At 38.5% G+C, this 17,765-nt stretch overlaps 1 protein-coding gene across 16 annotated transcripts in view; it reads left to right on the top strand.

Moving 5' to 3' along the window:
• Positions 1–17,765, top strand: part of ATE1 (arginyltransferase 1) — a 225,460-nt gene that overhangs the window by 113,144 nt on the left and 94,551 nt on the right. For 12 of the 16 annotated variants that reach the window (XR_012326870.1, XR_002177332.3, XM_019940147.3 and 9 more), the window contains one exon: positions 5,682–5,802. Coding sequence is in view for 14 of the 16 variants with exons in the window: in XM_019940147.3 (XP_019795706.1) it covers positions 5,682–5,802 (121 nt within the window). In the remaining 2 variants the exon portion in view is untranslated. Of the gene's footprint in view, positions 1–5,681; positions 5,803–6,716; positions 8,733–8,754; positions 8,781–9,945; positions 10,513–12,254; positions 14,163–17,765 lie in introns of those variants that run through there. The other 4 variants (XM_073793883.1, XM_073793884.1, XM_073793885.1 and 1 more) reach the window with 4 other exon arrangements.

Consider the following 17,765-nt stretch of genomic DNA (forward strand, 5'->3'; position numbering starts at 1 on the left):
AACCTCTGGCTATCAAATGAATGTAATTTTTAGGCCAAAATTCTTATATTTTGCTAAACTAAGCTATTCTACGTATAATTTATTTTGTGATTCTTTAGAAGTGTAGAAAATTAGATCAGCATAAGATGCTCTTCAAATTATGGTCTAGAGCATGGAAGTGAAAAGAATGCCAATTCATTCCATTGACCAAAAACCAAAATCGTACGCTCCCCTCTTCCAGAAGAAGCCGTTATTTTTAATAGAAATGGATCAGGACATGTATTTAGCTAGGTTTTTTTCCCCCTAGTGTTTTAGATTTAACTTCTGCATTTCCTCAAATTTTAATCTGTGACAGCCTAGTAAAGTTGATTGAAATATTATGACTATATTTTAATGTTTTCTTCTTTTCCCCGTGGGGGAGGTGTAGTATAATTTGTGTTTTACAAGTAGTCTAAGTAGTCTTCTTTAAAGAAAATAAAATCATTGAATACTACAGTTGTACTCTGAGTAGAATATTCACTCTTGTATGGCAGCTCAAAATATAGAGGCACTTTGTTTTCCACTTCTAAAACAGTGCCAGTTTGTAAACAGCTCCAGAAGTTACAACAGGTGGTGAAGTTATAGATCACAGAGTTTGCTGAACTTACTTCTCTTTGAGGACTTTGACTTGGGTAGTTACACCTCACCAGAAGTGTTTAATTAATGATGAAGCACATGCATTTCCTCCTCTACATTTAGGCTTTTTAGAAGACAGCTTGTACCTTTTCCAGGCATCTTGTCTTGAACTACATTGTCCTCTCCTGTGGCCTCCCCTCTTGAAATAGGTGTCCTTGCTTGGTAAAACTTCCCTCTGGTGCCATCCTTCTTGAGTGGGCTTCTTGGGGACAGCGTGGGGGGAATCTAGAGTTCATCTTCTAACATGTAGATCAAATTGAAAGAAAGTTCTGAACAATTGTAAGATAAGCCCTGTCAGACCAATCACATTTTCAAAATTTTGAATACTTTAGAAATCTGTGGTAACTCCGATTTCTTCTTATTTACAAAAAGTCAGCACCCTAGGAGAGAATTAATCTGCTTTTACCTCATTGTTCCAGCATGAATGAATGTACTTAGAGGTTGATTAAATATTTTTCCTTCTGACCATGGGAAAGTATGTCCAAATCCTTAAGTAATTACATTCTTAACACAGACCTTTCTCATTTTCTTAGCTGGAAAGGCAGGGCAGCTTTCAAGCCTCTGCATTTTTCATTTGTGTGATGGCAACTTTAAATTGAACTGCAAGTAGTTCGGTCACTTAACTCTCTACCAGCTAAGCTTAGAAAGCGTAACATTTCAAAGTGGTTTATTTCATAAAACTCCTTGCATTCTTTGATGGCTTGAGACAATATTTAAAGCACTGAAATAAGCCTGTACTGAGGAGAAAAATAATGTTTTAACCTAATCTAAAATTTGATTTTGGATGATCAGAAGTTAAAATGTGTACATGTATGGTTTTTCAGTGAGATAACCTGAGTATTTAAAGAGTTAACAGTAAAATATTAAGTACCGCCTTAAAAGAACATTGTGAAAATTTAGGAACTTTGGACAGTTGTGCATGATCACACTTAATATATTCTCATGTGTGCTTTATCTTTCTCCAGGTCAGTCACTCCCAGTAGACTGTGAATTGTCTAGAGACGTGCATTTGTTCATCTTTTTTTCCCAGCACCTAGTGCCTGTCGCATAGTGAGGAGTCATTTAATGTTCATTGACTGAGTATTTTTTATTGTCAGCATCATTGTTAAATCCAGGCCCTGGATTCAGGTGGCTGCTAATGAATCAGAATGTCTGCATGGAATGTATCTGTTTTTATCTTAAGAGACTCATAGTTGATGGCTGATTTCCCCCCTCCTCCCCAAAATTTGGTCTGTGCATCTTAGCCAGTCAGCATTTAGTTCTATCTTAAATTAGAAAATGATGTCGTTTATACGTTTTGGGTTTTATTTTGTTTTTTCTTGTTTTTTTTTTAACTTAAGATGATATGTTTCCCTTTTACTAGACATTCTTGGGATTCTCTTCTTTTATATGCTGCCATCACAATAGACAAGATACACCATCCATTTTTATTAGTTTCCTTATTCATATTGGTAATCTTTTTGTATTAAATGCAGAATCATAGAATAATTAAGCAAGAAGAACCAGAAAATTCTGCAGATGAAGAGCAATAAGGGGGGTTTAGCTCTACCAGATATTATATTAAAATATAATATAAAGCTTTAATATTTAAACCTATATGGCACTGGTACATGATTACACAGACAGAAGAGTAACAGAATAAATAGAAAGTCCAGAAAGAGATCTAAATATATTTGGAAATTTAGTAAGTTATCAAAAAGACATTTTAAATTTTAAATCAGTGGGGAAAACGATAATTGTTTAAAAAATGATGTTGAGGCCACTTGGTAAACATCTGAAAGAAATTAGGTTGGATCCTTTTCTTCTACCTTACACCAGAATAAATTCCAGATGGAGCATAAATGTAAATGCAAAATTGTGAAATCATAAAAGTACTAGAAAAAAACCATGAAAATGTTTTTATAATCTTGGAGTGAAAGTGACCTTTTTAGTTATATTACAAAGCCCAGATGCCATTTTAAAAAATGATAAATTTGACCATTTACCAGATTTCTACATGGTAAAAGAGCATGGCACACACAGTCGAAAGACAGACAAACTAGGAAAGTACAACATACTTTACAAACTAAGGGTTAATTTCCTTAATATATAAAGCATTTTCCAATTACCAGGACCATAAATCTAACAACAAAATGGGCCAACTTTATAGGAAAAAAAATGCAAATTTCTTTAAACATATGGAAAGATACATAGTGCAAATTAAAACCACAATGAAATGCCATTTCTCAGATTGGCAGAGATGGAAAGTTTTGATAGTACACTGTCGATAAGAATGTGGGCTAAGTAGCACTTGCATACATAACATTGCCGATGGAAATATAAAACGGCCCAACTTCAGTGGAAAACAGTTTTGTGCTATAAAACTTAAAACCCTTATACCCAGCAATTCCAGTCCAAGGAGTTTACCCTAGACATATGCACAAATGATGTGTATACAAGAATATTTATCACAAATGGTTATGCCATTTTAAACCAACACAAGTTCTAGATGGTCCAGATCCTTGCCAGAACGTGTTTATTCGTCTTCTAAATTTTAGCCATTCTAGTGGGTATTCAGTGGTATCCTATTATAGTTTTAGGTTGCATTTCTGGTAACTGATGTTGGGTTTCTTAGGTATTCGTATATCTTTGGCAAAATTTTTAAGTCTTTTGCCTTCTAAAAAATTTGGATTGTTCTTACTATTGAGTTGTTAAATTCTTCATATGTTTTGGATACAAATATGTTGTCTAATACAACAGGTTTTCTTAATATTTTCCCCAATCTTTGGCTTGCCTATTTATTTTCTTAGTAAGTTTTTGAAGACAGTGTAATTTTGATGAAGTCCAATTCATCAATTTTTTCTTTTATGGTTAATGCTTTTTGTGTTCTAAGAAATCTTTGTATACTCCAATGTCAAGAAAATTTACTCCTTTTTTTTCCCCTAGAAGTTTTATTTCTTTAGCTTGTATATTTAGCTTCCGCCACTCCCATTAGATTCTCAAAATAGTCCATAACCAAAAAGTAAAAAAAAAAAAAAAAAGATTCAGAACCACTGCTTTAGACTGCTATCTAGTGTTCAGATTTGTTAATGTAGACAGCACCGCATCATACTGTCTCTTTTCCCAATAAAATACTTCCCGAATTAATGGAGAGAATGACATTGCTTTTGAGAAGGTAGATATCAGTGGAATAACTGGCTTTATTACACCTCCTAAGTAAATTATTAATTCATTTCTAAATAACCCCGTGCTTCGAATTTTAATATTAGATGAGTGTGTGGCCCACCTAGACCTGCCCCTTCTAGGTGACCTTTATTGCTCTAGGACAGTAAGGCATCAGCAATGCCGTGAACACTGCAGGAAGATCAGAGTCAGAGACCTGAGTTCTGGTCTTCATACTTTCATGCCTTCTGTCTCAGGCAGCAAGCATTCCCGTTTCATCTAGAATAAAGTCCAAAACATGATATCTGAAGCTGATCCCCAACCTACCTTTTCATTTCTGCAGTGCTCTGCTATTTCACGTTCCCCAGAGTTATCTTGTACTAGGCCCAACTCTGCATCTTTGTTTATGCTGTAGTCTTCGTCTAGATTGTTCTCATTCCTTTTCAGCCTGCCCCAGACTTAGCCAGTGAATCTGTTCCCGTTAAAACTCCATATCCTCCTTGAACTCTTCTGCCAACCTCTTGAAAGGAATTGATTTGTTTTCATGTGTTTTATGTACAGTCTCTCCATTAGCTTACAGATTTCTGAATGTTTTGAATGCTGGGAGGGTGTGGTGTTCATTTTAAACCTAAGTGATGCTTTACCAGTTGCTCACACGTGGTAGGCTGGTTATAGAGCACCTTTCTGATATGAAGCCGTGTAACAGTGCTAAGCCCTTAAGCAGCAGTATTCGTTGTCATGGGGTTTGCACTAGATAGTGTTTTTCAATCTCTGAGCTTGTGACCCATTTGCTATTTATGAAAGCAATTTTGGTGTTAAATAGTCCAAGAGCATCATTTTAAAAAAATGAAGTAGAGTAGAAAAGAAAGGATTACATAACATGGGTAAGCATTCTATAGTAAAAGATTTGTTTCTAGTTTTATATTTGCATATAGGTTTACTAGGTTGTAATGCAAAATGTATTTCTTACTATGGGTTGTAGGTTAAAAAAATTGAAAACTAATGTTTAGATTTAACCTCTATGATGAATTTTGAATTTTAAAATTTAGAGAAATGTGGAATTTTAATTAACTGATATGTCTAAAAATTTTCACTAAGTGATTTCACATAATTTGCACTATCCTCTGTTAATTGGCTACCAAATTACCCTTAGGTGAATGATTTTTTTCTTCAGTATCTGTTGTATAGTCTTTGTTTTATATTTGGGGTACATGATGGGGTTATAAATACATAAATCATTTTTCCTAAAATAGAGTGTTTGAAGAAACTTTAGAGGATTATTATCACAGATATTTCCCTGAAATTTTTGTAATTTAAAATTTTTTTTCTTTCTTTACATTTATCAGTCTAGATTGCTCATGGAAGCATGTTGACCAGACAGTACTTTTTAGTACATTAGAATGGAAAGAATATTATCAGCTGAGCTTACAAATTTAAAAAATTCTGACTAAGGATAGTGAAATTCCATTTTGGAAAGTGTTTATTTCATGTGTAAATTATAATGCTGTCAAATGTGAGATTTCACTGTGTTATTAACTGGCACTTAAGAGACAGCTTGAATTTGACACTGGGTATTCTTAGCAGTCAGCTCAGCAGGAATCATATGTTGAATATTTCTTCCAAAAGAAAGTAGAAACTCAGATCTTCCAAATGAGCAGAGGCATCCCAAATGGTGATACACTTGTTTGAGAGCCTTTTGATCAAATGTGCATTCTTGAGCTGGGAAAGCAGTTACTAATAGGGTTGTTTAGTATTTACAGTAAAGCTGTTTCTGGTTGACTTCATTTAACGTTGTGATTAAAACTTTTCCTGGAATTCTGGAGTCTAGTAACTAGGAAGTTACTGTGTTAGTAATGCCTGTGCCTTTTTCCTTCACTTCTCTTTAGGGTCAGTATAGACCGTCTGATTTGCTGTGTCCTGAGACATACGTTTGGGTACCCATTGAGCAGTGCCTGCCTTCACTTGAGAACTCCAAGTACTGCCGTTTCAACCAGGACCCAGAAGCAGGTATGTTTGGAGCAGAGCTTGGCCGGAAATCATTGGCCTTGTTTCAGAATCCGCTTGCGTGGTTGTGACCCTTAACAGGGTCTGGTAGCTTTTTATATATTGTGGAGTGTGCGTGAGTACCTGCGCACGGACATGCGTGTGTTTGTCGGATAGAAGGAGACGCTGCGTGTGCATACACACACAACACTCAGGCACACAACACTCACAGTCATGGTTTTGCAAATAAATGCTGAAGCCTCATGTGCTTGTGCTACTTACTGACACAGCTTCTTCCGTTGGGTTAGTTTTTGCATGCTTTGAGGGCTCACACTGTTCTCCGTTACTTTTACAACTATCACAGTGCATAAAAATTGTTCACTGGATCATTTAGCCAACGTAAAGAAGATAGAAGTATCGACCAATTGGACCAGATAAAGTTGTGGAATGGTTTCGCGAGGGCCAGCCGGCTGTGATGGGTTTTGTGATGATACTTCCTTGACTTCTTGCATCCCTGGTGCTTCTTCTTTTCTGTCCTTTCTTCTATCTCCTGCCCAGAATAGCCCCAGCCATATTTTATCTCTTATTATTCTCCTTTGGATACTGTGCACTGGTAGCAGGTACAGACACTAAAAGTATAGCCCTGGAGCCAGACTTCCTGCATTCAGACCCTGACTCCATCATCAGCTGGTAAACTGGGTCCCCTTCGGCAGTTTAATAATCTTTCTGGCCTCAGGTTCCTGGCCTTCAAAATAGAGATAATAATAAGACCTTTCATATTGAGCTATAATGAGGATTAAAATAAAACAAACACATTGAGAATAGCCCCCTCTTATTGTGGTGTTGGTGATTGTTCGGCAGGTTAGGGGGCTGCATCCCATGTATGCCACAGGTTTCTTCTGCATTTGCCTTTATGTGCCCTGATCCCTCTCTCCTAGGAAGCATGCAGATCTGTTGCCCTCCCTGTCATCTGAGTACCACTCACCGTTTATAGCAGTTCTCCTCTGCACGGCCCTCCCCACCCTCACCGTGTTCGCTGTGGCTTTGCTCGTCAGGCGCAAGTCCTAATGCTCTCCTGCCCTGTGATGAGTTGCATGAAGTTGTACTGCATGTCTTCCCCCAGGCTGAAGTTCCTGGGTGTTTCCGTGGATGCTTTTTGACCTTTCTATCTTCACAGCCCACCAAAGGAGATGCCCAATGCATAAATTCTTAAGAACACAAACATTTTCCTACTAGCCACCTGTGGTTTAGGCTAACTTTAGGAAAAAGAAGGAAAGAGGAATGGAAAGGTCAGGGGAAAGGAAGAAAGTAAATGGACAAATCAAATAGGAAGACAAAGAGGACGAGGAAAGAAACGCAGTTATTTCTTCTGTTCTAAGATGTGCATTTTTTTCCCCACAAATCAGGTTTTCTTTCATTAAAAAATTGGTTCATGTACCTTTGTATTTTGTTATCTCCTGGAAAGGCTGTTATGAAATCAAGAGTGGGCACTTCTTACACATGATGATACCTTAGAATCTGATGAAGAGTGGCCATAGGGGCCCACGTGCCAGGCACCTCGAGGTTAGCTCCAGGTTTTCTAGATATTTGGGTTTCGTAGAGCAGCCAGAGCTTTGCATTCCTGTACCTTAAATTACTGATCAGAGTTTCATTCTAAGCTCTACCTCATTAATTAAATAGATTTGTTGCTTAAAAACAAACGTATTGAATTTGTCAGTTAGTTTTGGAGTCAGGCTCAAAAGGCAATAGTATTTTAGAGGAAAGCATATACGGTTGACCCTTGAACAACTTGGGGGTTAGGCGCCAGCCCTCCACTGAAAATCCATGTATAGTCGACTTAGAGTTGGCCCTTTGTACCTGCAGCCTCAGATTCAACCAACCCTGGATCGTGTAGTGCTGTAGTATTTCCTATTGAAAAAATCCGAGTGTAAGTGGACTTAATGCAGTTCACCCGTGTTGTTCAAGGTCAACTGTACTTAACCACTCTATCCTCTCAAAAGAATTTTTCCCTTTATCTTTTCTCAAGGTCAGGTCAGAGCCAGTCCCTGTGGTGAAAATTGTTGAACATCTTAGTACATTGTTTGATGTTCACATGTAAAAATTTGTCTTTATAAGTTCCTTCCAACTGAATAATAATATGATCTCAAATTGGTTCCGACTCCCAAACTTATGACACAATTTCACCTTCCCTTTTTCCCTCTTGATCTATTTTCTTTAAAATAGATCTGCTTCTCTTCTTGCGTATACTTGGAGATTAAAACAGTCACAGGAAAAAATAATAATAAAAGTCACAGGCTCTCCCTGTTTTATAAAGTTGAAAAGGTGACTGCATGATTTCCATGTACTAAATGGACATTCAAGTAAAGATTCATTCATGTTAATACATTTTGAATTCATTTTCCAAAGTAAGCACTAATGAGCATTTCATGGCAAAGAAAATTTAGTCTCATACCTGCAGGTTTTGTCCAGGGTGTACAACACCCTGGTGAGTGAGGAATATACAGCCTGTTCATTTCCTGTAATCTAAGTTCCATTTCTTATGACAGTAGCTTTAGCTCTTAATATTCATTGTTTAGGATTCACTTACAAAAGCCAGAGGAGTTAATTTCTTTGATAATAGTGCTTCCAAGAAAATGAAGGTCCTTTTCCATATGCTGGATCGTTGGAACTTCGAGGAGGACACCATACAGTTTTATCAGTATTGAATATCACAGTCCAGAAACTATTTGAAATCACACTTACATCCTGTGGTTTTAGGAAATTAAAATGCAGTTACATGCTGGAATGCATTGAGCATGCTGTGAAACATGGTCATTTGAGTTTCAAATGGCAATCTGTGAGAAACTGCTCTCTTCTCTGGGGCCAGTTTTACTCTTACTTGACCCAAACTCTGACTTAGAAAATACAGAGCTTAATATGGGCAATATTGTTAGTCGGCATGGTGCTTTTTTCACTAAATCTTGTTTCTCCTTTCAGCTGTTCAGTAGTTAAATTTCTCTGCACAAGGCACAGCTGATCACCATGGGTGTCGGTAAAACAGACTTTGGTTACAAGGTGCATCAGTGGCCCTTGCAGGAAAAATTACATTTTCCCCCTGTCCTGAATTGCTGAGAACGTCTGGAAATCCTATTCTTCCCTGCCCTCAACCCATGCCCCGCAGCCCCACATATTTTGGGGATTCGGGTTCTATGGTTGTTTGCTCAGCTAAAAAGTCTGCCTCACAATAAAAACCTATTGTTTTTACTGCTGTACGGTACCATGGGGGGAGGGGCTGGCAAACTAAAGTAATTCGGAGAATTTTAAAGAGATTCTTTTGTTCATAAATAGGTCTTTTGTTTTTCAATTCAGGACCTCTGCCTACTCTAAATAAAGGATTTCAAAAGTTCCTCAAATGATTTTTAAGTAAACGTGTGCTAGGTTGCTTTTTAAATTGATGGTTAGATATGTATAGATTTCAAAAATTCTGCGTCACAGCTACATTGTACTTTTTTGGATTAAATTATTTTTAAAAATATTTACTGGAAACACTAGTAGAAAATTTGTTCAAATGCATAAAACCGCTACTAAGAAGGAAATGAAAATGATTCACATTCTCGTGGTACAGCAGTAACATCATTGTTAATTTTTTGATGCTCTCCTGATCTTTTTTTCCTGTGCATATAGCTGTGTGAATTTTTTAAGAACAAAACAAGAAATCATGCTTCACACTTTTGTTATCGTTCTTAATACTTTGTGTGGCTTCTTAGTTTTAGTAAAGTAAAAACTACTTGACCACTAATATGGTCAGTCATTCAGCAAACAAATGCCACTACTTCTGTGATAGAACCTAATACAGGTATTTTACAAGCATAAGATCCACAAGAGGCTCACGAGGGTAACCGGACGTGTTGGAGCTGGTTTTATAGCCATGGTAAACTGTGATTTGACTTGACCCTTAATGTTGCACAATATTGTACTGCCAACTAAAAATTGGCATTAGCCGTCTGCCTCTATAAGGATTAAGTCACAATCGTCTGTAGCTGCCGACCTCCCACACATCCTGAAAGGAGTTCAGGGTGGAGATCAGGAATGAGGCCCTCTGTGCTCTGGGGAAAGCTGGCAGAACAGGGCTTCAGAGAGAGATTTTCAGGAGAAGGTTTTATGATCCCACGTCTTGCACCTCCTCAGATCTAGAAAAGCACTAAGATCATGAACGGAGACATCTGCTCCTCGTGACCAGCAGCGGCCTTCTGCTGAGACTGCTTGACTGCACGCACCCCCTTCACCAAAATCCTATGTAACACTGACCTTCCCCCCACCCCTTCGGAGCAGCTCCTCAGAGCTCTCTGAGAGGCTGTCTCCCGGGCTGTAGTCCTTCCTCATTTTGCCCCAGATAAAACTTCACTCACAACTCGCACGTTGTGCGTTTTTTTTCAGTCGACAGTACTATTTTTGTTGGTAGTAAAATCCTTTTGGTTCCAGTTTTACAAAATATTAAAACTTCATTAAGCATATGGTATTTCCCCAGCGCCATTCTGTGTTTTCCCCTATGTTACCTCAGTTTATCCTCAGAACATAATTGAATGCTTCATCATTGACCCCTCAGATATTATTTATTGCAAAAATAATAGCTAATAATGGCTTTTAATCAGAAATGTAAACTAATTTTAATTTAAATATTGCTCTATAATATTTTTATGGATACTTTTAGTATTTCAGAGGAGATAATTAGAATAAGCTTTATTTCTATTTCTACTTATAGAAGTATACATTTTACCACAGATTAGTCTAGATTTCACTCTCTCTTTTCTGTACATACTTTGAAATATTTGCAAGTAATTTCTTAATTTGTCTATAATATAACTAAGTCATAAATTATTAAGGTATTGAATTTTAATTTACTATTAAAAAAACAGCACCTAATTTTGGTTTAGTGCTTTATGTACTTAACCCAGGTTAGAGAATTTCTAGGACACCTAAAATCTTGCCAGCAGCTGCTGAAAATCTAAACTAGTGTAAGATGGTTTTTCCTAATTTGGTCCCCATCCCGCAAAACTCTGAGCCTCCAAACTATGTTATTTTATGTTGTTTCATTTGCCTCTTTTCTTCTTTCTTTATTCCGTCCTTCTTTTTTGCTGGCATGGTTCCCTGGCATTTTTTCTATACTTCTGCAGTTTCTGTCATACATGCCCACAGAAAAACCAAGTCGCACTCTGATTGTGCCTTTGTGTGTGAAATAACCAGGTTCAGAAAGAGCTCTGGCCTATATTGGCTTGCTTGGTTTCTCCAAGCCTGGTAGCACGTCCCTCAAGAAAGGATGTACGTCAGCTATAATATCATCTTAATCACTGGGAAACAGTGCCTGATAAGAAAGCAAATTTACCGAAACTCCCTAAGGCCCCTAACAATGTGCTGCAGTGATAACTTACAGTTAAGTGGACAGTGGCCTTCTGAATTATTTTAGATGTAGAATTAAGTTGTTGTTCTTTTAATTCTCCTCGGGGTAAAAATTGTTTCAAGTCTAGATTTGAGGTTGACCTACCCATTTGAAGTTGCGAAATGAATAATGTTGATTGTTGGATACTTAATAAACGTAAATTCTTTGTTGCCAGTAAAGATGGTGCTATTGGATATAGCCAGCTGGAGATAGAATTAACATGTAGCCTACTGCGTGTCATAAAGAAACCAGGCATCAAACCAAGAAAATATCTTTGGAAACTTGGCTCTTATATTTGGTGAATTGGAAGAATGTGGGTTTTTTAAGATTTTTTTAAAAATAAATTTATTTATTTATTTATTGCTGCGTTGGGTCTTTGTTGCGGTGCATGGGGTTCTCGTTGCGGTGGCTTTTCTTGTGTTGTGCAGAGCACAGGCTCTAGGCCTGTGGGCTCAGTAGTTGTGGCTCGCAGTCTCTAGAGCACAGGGGTCAGTAGTTGTGGCGCACGGGCTTAGTTGCTCCGCAGCATGTGAGATCTTCCCGGACCAGGGCTTGAACCTGTGTCCCCTGCATTGGCAGGCGGATTCTTAACCACTGAGCCACCAGGGAAGCCCTGAAGAATGTGTTTTGATATGGAAAATGTAGAAAGTTACAGTCTCCTAATTTTTTCAATTTACCCCCATCCACTTAAAAATACCACTTTATTATATTATTACTATATTTTCCCACTCACCTACTTTTCAAAGATATGCTTTTTAATCCAAATGTTATAGTGTAGTGCTAATATGACTCCTGGTTTAAAAATCAGAAGCTAGATTTCCCTAGTTTGCATGGGCTTTTGATGAGGACACTATGGAGCAAGACAAGAAGTCCTTCCTACATTGTTTATGCGTAAGAGTGAAGCAGTGTAATGTTTTAATATTTGCGTTTTCTATTAAGAAATGTGAAGCCAAGACTCATTAAGGTAAACTTCAACAGTTGTAAATGACTGTTGTCATTTTTAAAGGGTGTTTTAAAAAAACCAGTCTTACAGAGAAATTTTTAAAATACTGTTTTACAGATCTTTACCAGCCAGTCTTTGCGCAATAAGGCATGTATGTGTGAGCAGTAAGCCAGAGGCAGACTGAAATACCACTGAAAAGTTTTGAAAAGCAGACTGAAGATTTCCATTTAGCTATTCAAGAAATATTTCTCTGATCTTTCTTTTTGCTTATGAAATAGAAACAATTTTTTAAGTAATTCCTTTTACAGTCATTCACCCAGTTTTCAATGTAATTAATCCTATAATAAATAATAAAAATGATTCCAGCATCACGATAGCAGGCTCAGAATTATCGTGATGCTTCAAAACATGTCTATAAATGCTAGTTCTGCCTGGTTCTAACGTGTGGCATCTTGCTGTGCTACTTTCTTTGTTTCAGTGAAAACTGACATTTCTGATGTCACGAAGGGGTTGTCCAAAATATCAGTTAAAGAATAAAAGTAAGGCCCACACCTGCTGTTTAAGTGCTGGATGAACTGTGATATTCTGTTGAATATGAGACATCATCAATTTTAAGTGCTTTATTTTAGGTACCACTAAGAAAAAATGTTGCCAAGTAGACTATGACTCCCTAAGTTGTAAGATACATTTGGGTTTCAGAAACGTCAACCACGTAAAAATGTGAATCTTAACATAGAGGAAGCAGGCTTCGGTCTGTGCCCTGTAATAGCTGGCAAGGCTGTGCAGTGTTGAGGAGACTTGCTTTTATGTGTTAGAGAGCTTTGTGGCATCTCAATTCTAGGCCTTAAATATGTTATAGGTGGAGTGTGCACTTAACGTATCAGAGTTGGAAGACATTGATTTCAAATGCTTTTATATGCAAATCAGATTACTGTCACTGATGGTAGTAATAGAGTTCTTTGAATACTCTGATCTCGGTAGTTTAGAAAATTTGGTGAAGACATGTAACTACTTTACAAGGATATTTTATTGTAATAAAAGTGAAACCTTTCTACTACCCCAAATCATCAAAATTCTATAAGCATTGTCCATCTCCATACATTCTGGATTAAAACAAATTAAAAAAAATTTTTTTAAACTTTGTCTGGTGTTGGAAGGCAGCAGTAAAAGTAGAGAATTTAAAAACTGCTTAGCCAATAATTTTAGTGATCTCTGACAATTGGTGGAATGCTTAAAGATTAAATAAGTAAAGAAGGGGCAAAAGATGATATCCCAGGATGTCATCAAGCTTGTCATCAGCCCTAAAATAATTTGCAGTTGACTGAACATTTTCCTACCTTGTGAATTATCAGTAAATACTCTGTATTTTGGAGTCTGCATCACTTGATATTCAATACAGTGCCTATTACCTATTGGAGAAACTGACCCAAAGACAAATGTAACAACCTGAAGGTTTCCAAAATCATTCACACCCAACTTCAGTGTAAGAATGGAGCCTCTGCATCTGCTTGCAAGGTATTTTTAAACTGTTTAGATTCTGTTTTGTGGATGTTAATATTCATTCTCTCTGCAGAAAAATAAGCAAGCTGTAACATGAAGGTACGAAAAAGTCTGTTTATGAGTGGTCTTTTAGGTGATGCTGGCAAAATGTTTTTAATATAAACATGGAAACTTGGGTAGAATTCCTGTTCTTGTAAGAAATGTATTTTCCTAGCTGCCATTCATTTGAAATAGACATCATAGGGAGACTTGACTTGTTCATGCTTCTGTGGAGTGTTCACTAATAATAAAATGAAATTTGTCTGTAAATAGGAAGGACAATGTTGACAGTAGGGAAAGAATTAAGTTACCTGCTTTACTAACCCCTAGCAAAATAAGAAAGCAAGAATAAAAATCTGAGCACTTCTAATGCTAAAGAGACTGTCTTAGCCTGGTTTCTTTCTGGAAGCAGATCCTGAAACATGGGGTTGCATTCAGATGATTTGTTTGAGAAATTGTCTTGGGGAACGGAGTGGGGGACTGGGGAGAGTGAACTAGGGGAGGGGGAAAAGAATAGAAGGATGTGTTATTGTGTGAGCTGCCACTTTAAGGACTGGATTTCAGTCCTTTTGAGAGACCTTCTGGTGTGTGTCTCAGAGTTGGCCACCCAAGGGACCAGAGGAAGAAGTACTTGTCCACTGGCTTCCTCTCCACTGGCCAGTGGTTGTCTCATTGGGTGTTAACGCCGCTGCACTTTCACTTTGTATCTGTACATTTGCAGAGCAGACTCCTGTGGGCACTGCAGGCTGTTGCCTCTGAAAGGCAGGAAGCAAGAGAGACAGACCTTGCCAATCTGTCCTGATAGAACTGTACTTCATAGTGTAGCATGAGTTGGAAGTGAGGCCAAGGGGATATAAGAGGCAATCCCAAGAGGTTTCTAATATAGGAAAGGTATAGAATGAGGTGGCATGTCCCTGATGTCAGTTGACCATGTCAGTTGCATTAGGGCAGATAGAGTAAGGACCGCAAACGTGAGAAAGTAGTGGACTCTTTTAAAAAAGACAAAAGCTAGCTTAATTTTAAATAGAGGAGCCAACGCAAGAATTAGAAACCTAAATTCGAAGTCATAAATTCATTCATTCAACAAGTATTAAGCCAGGCATTGTGCTTTATGATGGGATGTAAATTACTCATCGTGGCCCTCAGGGAATTTAGCAAAGGACACTCTGACAACTTCAGTAAAATGTGATAAGTAGCATACTGGGGGTAATAGAAGATGCAATTAATTCACATAGGAGGGTCCTCAACCCAGATTTGGACAGGGCATGGGAGGGCAGGGAACACTTGTTGGATGAAGTGATCTAAGTTAGAATTTAAAGGGACAGAATTCAAGAGCTCTAGGCAGAGAAGACTTATTCAGAAGGTCTGGGGAGCAGAGAGCACTGCTAGAGTTTAGAGTGGGCCTGGGCTAGGAGCGGGGAGATGTAGCTGGCCAATGCAGGACTTTGTAAATCATTGTGCGGAGTTCAGCTTTTTCTTCTGAAAGCACTGGAAGGCCATGAAAGGGTTTTAAGCGCTGAGTGACATCAGCAGATTGTCATTTCTACTCCACATGTGGAGAACGAATGGGATTTAGTTAAGACTGGAGGTAGGAAGACCAATTAGGAGGGTTTTGCGTACAGTTCTCTAAGCAGAAGATGATGGTGGCCTGGACTAGGTTGGGAACAATTGGGAACAGAGAGGGAGTGAAAGGATAGTAAAGCTATTCCGGAGGTGGGGTCCACAGGACTGGCTGGTTAATTGTGTATGGCGATGGGGGAGAGAGAGTTGTCAAGAGAGTTTTATGGGTTCTGACAGGAACTGAGTTAATGCTGACTTCATTTCTGAAATGAGGAACGTGGAAGAGGAGCAGATTTTTTGGAGAAGAAAAAGAATAGTAAGTTCTGCTTTGGACCTGTTGACTTAAAGGTGTTAGAAGACATCCAGTAGAGGTGTTGGGAGGCGCCACTGTCCCTCTTCCTCACTGTTGCTATCAGAAGATTAAAAATTTTTAAAAATAAATTTATTATTTTTAAAATTTATTTATTTTTGGCAGCATTGGGTCTTCGTTGCTGGGCGTGGGCTTTCTCTGGTTGCAGTGCGCGGGCTTCTCATTGCGGTGGCTTCTCTTGTTGCGGAGCACAGGCTCTAGGCGCACGGGCTCCAGTAGTTGTGGTGCGCGGGATCAGTAGTTGCGGCTCATGGCATGTAGAGCGCAGGCTCAGTAGTTGTGGAGCATGGGCTAATTTGCTCCGTGGCATGTGGGATCTTCCCGGACCAGGGACCCGTGTCCCCTGCATTGGCAAGTGGATTCTTAACCACTGCACCACCATGGAAGTCCCCAGAAGATTAAAATTTCAGTTTTAGTTTTAGGTGAAGCCAAGTAGTTTCAGATAGTGAACTCTCCACTCTAGGCCACTGCTAGAAATGCACTTTACATTGTGACATAATACACATTTCCTGGAATACCTGTGTACACGCACGTGCTCACACACACACACACACACACACACACAGCTGAAACAAAAATATGCTGAACAATACTCACCGTTACTCAAATAATGCACTCTAGTGTTTTTGAATTTGTTGTAGTTTTTTTTTTTTTTTTTTTTAAGAAATGCTGTTCAGGGCTTCCCTGGTGGCGCAGTGGTTGAGAGTCCGCCTACCGGTGCAGGGGACACGGGTTCGTGCCCTGGTCCGGGAAGATCCCACATGCCGCGGAGTGGCTGGGCCCATGAGCCATGGCTGCTGAGCCTGCGCGTCCGGAGCCTGTGCTCCGCAACGGGAGAGGCCACCACAGTGAGAGGCCCGCGTACCGGAAAAAAAAAAAAAAGAAATGCTGTTCACAGTCGATTACATTGATTTCCTAACCATAAATACCACCCACACTCTGAAAAACACTAGTCTGGGAGAACTAAGAGATGAGGGGGCCTGGATTGTCACTCCAGCTTTTCTGCTTCTTCTGTTTTTGGTAGAAGTAGTAGTGGTAAGCAATGACTGGTATGGTTAATATTTCCTGGTCCAAGCACTGTGCTAAATGCTTGTCATGTATCATCTTCCTTCATCCTCACAACGCCTCCTCTCTTGCTCTTCCCCCTAAATCAGTATTCATGAGGCAAACAGCTGGTTAGAGTCAGAAAGGGGTCAGGATGGGGAGCACGTATTAGAATGTTCCTGTCACTGGAAAGACCTGTATAAATGACTAACTAGACATCTCACGGTTGTAGTTAACGGGAGGCCTCTGCTTAGTGGTGGATATTGTCTGTACATATCGGGTACATCCAGCCCATTGCCCTAAAAGCCGAGGTTGGACCAGGGAATGTGCCAACACAAGCGAGTTACTGTCCTGATAGGCCGTATTTGAGGGCCCAGTTACAGCCCTGCACAGCTTCAGCGGAGGGCTTCCAGATCAGATGTTTGGAGTCTGTATGGTGAAATTCAAGTGTTAGAAATAATGGGCTCACTCATTAAAAGACTGAGGAAAGCTTTGGCCCTAGGCAAGGACTATATAGGCAAGGGAAAAAGAAAATAGTACAAGTTTAAAGCCATTTTTATTTAATTGTAGCTGTACCTCTCTGGGCTTTCCTTGTCTGTTGCTAACAGGCCTCTTCTCTGTTTCTTAATTCTAGTGATATCAATAACTAAGATATCAATTTTTCTCATGGTTTTCATTTTGTGTTTTATTCTTAGGTGTATACACATACATGAGCTTTGGGTAAGAAATGTCACTTGTTTATTGATGGGTGACAGGTTGTTTTTTTCCCTCCTCTCCTCTGTTACAGTAGATTTAGACTTAGGACTGTAGCACAGATTTTTACATTCTTATAGAGGAGTCTCCTGTTAATCTTGGTCAATATTTTAATATTTTTATATTTTACTGGGGTCTAATTTTGTAATTTTATTGATCAAGTATTCCAAAGATTATTAACTGAAAACTGTGCGGAACTAAACAAAATTCTATTCTGTGGTATCACACAATAATATCATTGTTTATCACATATGTTTTAGCAAGCTACACAGTCATATGCCTTATTTTTAAAATAACTCTTCACTTTTCTTTTATTTGTAATGTAACAGTCTTTGTTTACCAAATGTCTGGATTCTCCAGAC

The sequence above is a fragment of the Tursiops truncatus genome, chromosome 16 (assembly GCF_011762595.2).
Source record: "Tursiops truncatus isolate mTurTru1 chromosome 16, mTurTru1.mat.Y, whole genome shotgun sequence".
Taxonomy (NCBI): Eukaryota; Metazoa; Chordata; class Mammalia; order Artiodactyla; family Delphinidae; genus Tursiops; species Tursiops truncatus.